The following is a 4,107-nucleotide window of genomic DNA, read 5'->3' on the forward strand; positions in this document are numbered from 1 at the left end:
TTTTAATGTCTTTTATCTTTTGATTTCGTATTATTTTTTACTGTTTGGGATGGGATGGGATGGGATGGGATGGCATGCGATGGGATGGGATGAAATGGTATGGGATGGGATGGGATGGGATGGAATGGGATGGGATACGATGGGATGGCATGGCATGGCATGGCACTGAATGTGATGAGATGGGATGGGATGGGATGGGATGGGATATGGGATGGGATGCGGTGCGATGGGATGGAATGAGATGGCATGGAATGGGATGGATGGATGCATGGATGCATGGATGCATGGATAGATAGATAGTTAGATTTCCTTTTTCCCTTTTTTCCTTTTACCTACCTTTTTAGTATGTATTATTTTTAATATTTAATTCATTTTTAATTTATTAATTTATTTAATTAATTATTTTTTTAGTTTATTAATTATTTTTATTTTTAATGTTTTTTCTCTTTTGATTTCTTATTATTTTTTACTGTTTGGGATGGAATGGGATGGGATGGCATGGGATGGGATGGCATGGGATGGCATGGGATGGTATGGGATGGCATGGGATGGCATGGGATGGGATATGGGATGGGATGCGGTGCGATGGATGGGATGGCATGGCATGGGATGGAATGGCATGGGATGGCATGGCATGGCATGGGATGGCACTGAATGTGATGAGATGGGATGGGATGGGATGCGGTGCGATGGAATGGGATGGGATGGCATGGAATGGGATGGATGGATGCATGGATGCATGGATGGATGCATGGATAGATAGATAGTTTTGGGGGTATTTTCCTTTCAACCAAGCGGTCACCAGCTGAGTAACGCCACTGATTTCCCGGGGCAACGCCGGGTATCCCACTAGTCCGTTAATAGAAACTATATAAGTACATCTTTGTACATGCATTCTATCCTTGGCGATTGCCGTGCGCTAGGTACGCCGAAATAAATTTGTTTTGTCGCTTCAAGCAGGGGAATTTGGTATATTAAATCTATCATTCCGATTGATTGCCTATGCACACTTTTGAACGCTCTAGAAATATGTTAGGTCTTTTAGACGCATTGAAATTCCATCGCTACCAGCGTGAACAACTTTAGGGATTGGATTGTGCAGTTGCCATAGATTGGCCACGTGAACGGGTGGCAGACTGACAACGAACGCATCTCCTAGGCGTCGTCACATAAGAGAAGCTAACAGTTTTGCGCAATGATGCGGCCATATTTATTCACGTATAACTAAGTAAACGACGGATTGCGTACGTATGATGCATGAACAGTCAATCGAGATCGTCTGTCCTCGTGTATATGCTGGACAACTCTACGAAATAGAAATGAGCATATGCAGTGTAGACTGTAAATGGATATGACATTTAAGCGCATTGGCGGTGCAATTTTCTGTCATCGGCTGTATACGTGCCTGTGACATATATTATACAATTATTGACTGGGTGGTGAAGGAAACGTGGAATTGCTGGGAGAGTCAATGTTACCCAAGACCTGAGGTCAAAGGTAATATTTATTTTCGAGCTCCCAAAATTCTATGTTGCCAGAACGACCCGGCTATAATTATTTTGTTACATGCAAGATCCGAAGTAAATAATTCTAATGGTTAAGGAAATATGGCACGAATTTTCAGTCTGTCGTCTTAGACTTAGCTCTTAGTCTAGCATTAATCTACTTGTGATTTATTATGCGTAATTCAATAAACATAAACCCAAGAGGTGCATTTAACATTCAATCAGCCTGTCCTCTAATCGATGTTTTCTCAATCATAATCGCAATCCAGAGAGGTAGCTTAAAATCCGCGACAATAGGGCAGTCTACGGTCCCTTTCCAGTACGAACAGAATTCTGTTTGATTAAAAGTTTCAAATAGTTATTAAAATATGTTTATCATAAGTTTACCGATTGATTCATCGCTGCTTTCTTTCAGATACAATTGGAAATCGAAGCCTAATAAAGGACAAATCCAGTATTCCACCAACTCTCAGTAAGTATATTTTACACTATTTCACGTGTATATACAGGAATCGCACGAGTAAATGCGTTATAAGGACATATGTGAGATCATTACATTAGATGATTAGATTATATTAACATATGGAACTTATTTCAATGCCTCTCTACACTAACAAGGCAACATTAAGTAGGCTCCTTCAACGATAAGCATGTATTTCATTAACCCAGTGCACGTGGAAAGATTTGTAACGAACACGTTCAGGAAATGCTACCAATATATCTCATACCCTCTCAGCACGCACGCGGAGGTAGACAAGGAAGGCTTGCTGAATAAACCTTTTGCTAAGAATTTTTGGTTGAATATGAAATCTTTACTAATTATTTGCACCAACATAAACTCTCCCTCTCTACCTCCCCTCTCTCTTCACTGCTGGGTTCATGCAGAGGTCACTCTCTCTCTCTCTCTCTCTCTCTCTCTCTCTCTCTCTCTCTCTCTCTCTCTCTCGCTTTCTCTCATCTTGATTTCGCTTTCTCTTACCCTTATTTAACTTCCTCATTCGTTTCACCTTCTTCTTCTTTCTCTCATGTACTGACGTTTCCTCGCTCTCTAGTTAATTCCTCGTAAGGTTGAGATTATGGTTTCCGCCTGATTTCTCTGGTTAGTTTGCACAAATCGTTCGCATAACTAATTCATGAACATGGGGAGGTTTAATGTTCCGCAGTGTAAAGTGTGCGGTTATGCTGCGACACGAAATTGCACTTAAACGCCAAGACAAAGTGCACTCCAATATCGCTAAAAGATTATAAACATCAACTTGCAATACGTTGCCAATTTAATTTAGACACCGTTCGTTTATCCGAGTGCAAAGTTAACGCCTAACAAATCGCCGACCGACGCGCGGTATCTTTGATGATACTGCTAGGCTAAAGAACTAAGGTGATAATACAACTCTCCTGATCTCCCACGTCTCTCTCTCGTGCGCTTTCTCTTTCTCTCTCTCGCGCTTTCTACTCTCTCTCTCTCTCTCTCTCTCTCCCCTCGCGCTCTCTGTTTCGTTAACTCGTTTCCCTTCTTTTATATATATTTTTTTATTTATTTAGCGCTGCGGTGTAATTCTATTTACATCTGTATAGATTAGTTCACAAGAGAAGCCAGTAGTGGCGGTACTATCGCGCTGCGCTAATATTACTATATGCTATTCTCGGGTTACAGTTACGCCTCTATTACCACATGTTTGGCCATCACACGGGATCGTTAGAGGTAGCCGCACAGGAGCGCAGCTTGGCGCGCAGCATCCACGAACTCTTCAAGAAGTGGGGTGAAAACGAACAGTACTGGGTCCGTGTCGCCGTACCTCTGCCGAGGATCACCGAGAAGTGAGTGCTGGTGTGCAGTGTCGGTATACCCTCGGTGTAGAATATATTCGCGGCGGCAGCAGCAATTTATGTGAGTGTGATTGCGTACGCGTGCGCTTGTGCCTTTGTGTGTGTGTGTGTGTGTGTGTGTGTGCGTGCGTGCGTGCGTGCGTGCGTGCGTGCGTGCGTGCGTGCGCGCGTGAGTGTGTGCGTGTGTAGGACGTATAGCCGGTTATATTCGCAAAAGTGATTGCCAAGTATGGAGCCAGGCTTCGAGAGTATAATCATTAAACATGTGTTATCAGCTTGGCTTTCATCAAATTAGGAAATTTTGAAACGTAGTACCTTGCACACTGCACATCATTCGGGTCAACGGGATAGGTGAGGTAGATGCGTAGGTAGTGAAATGCCAAATCGAATTACAGTCAAGTTAGAGGATTACCGCTACTGTTATGTTTGTCAGAACTGTTGGCAGTCTTAATTGTTGTCGTTGTTGCAATATTAAGATCGTTACTGATACACTTAATTGTTTTTTATCCATTTATTTAAAATAGGTACATAATCAAAATCAAGGCAACAAGAGGGTACCGTTTTCGAGGCGATATAGCTATCGACGATGTATCTCTGAGCCCGGAGTGCTTTGGAATCGGTAAGTAGAAACATTCATCATTTACGTGTATCTAGTCTACTCTTCCTCTCTCGCCCCCTCGCTCTCTCTCTCTCTCTCTCTCTCTCTCTCTCTCTCTCTCTCTCTCTCTCTCTCTCTCTCTCTCCCTTTCCCTTTTTCCCCCCCTCCCCCCCCCCC

General features: G+C 42.9%; 1 protein-coding gene across 1 annotated transcript in view; it reads left to right on the top strand.

The window, feature by feature from the left end:
* LOC106813999 (ALK tyrosine kinase receptor-like) overlaps window positions 1-4,107 on the top strand; it is a 71,335-nt gene that overhangs the window by 1,755 nt on the left and 65,473 nt on the right. The window contains exon 2 of the mRNA XM_014818257.1: window positions 1,921-1,977. Within this exon, the coding sequence (XP_014673743.1) occupies window positions 1,921-1,977 (57 nt within the window). The remainder of the gene's footprint in view (window positions 1-1,920; window positions 1,978-4,107) is intronic.

The sequence above is a fragment of the Priapulus caudatus genome, unplaced genomic scaffold, assembly GCF_000485595.1.
Source record: "Priapulus caudatus unplaced genomic scaffold, Priapulus_caudatus-5.0.1 Scaffold25, whole genome shotgun sequence".
Taxonomy (NCBI): domain Eukaryota; kingdom Metazoa; phylum Priapulida; class Priapulimorpha; order Priapulimorphida; family Priapulidae; genus Priapulus; species Priapulus caudatus.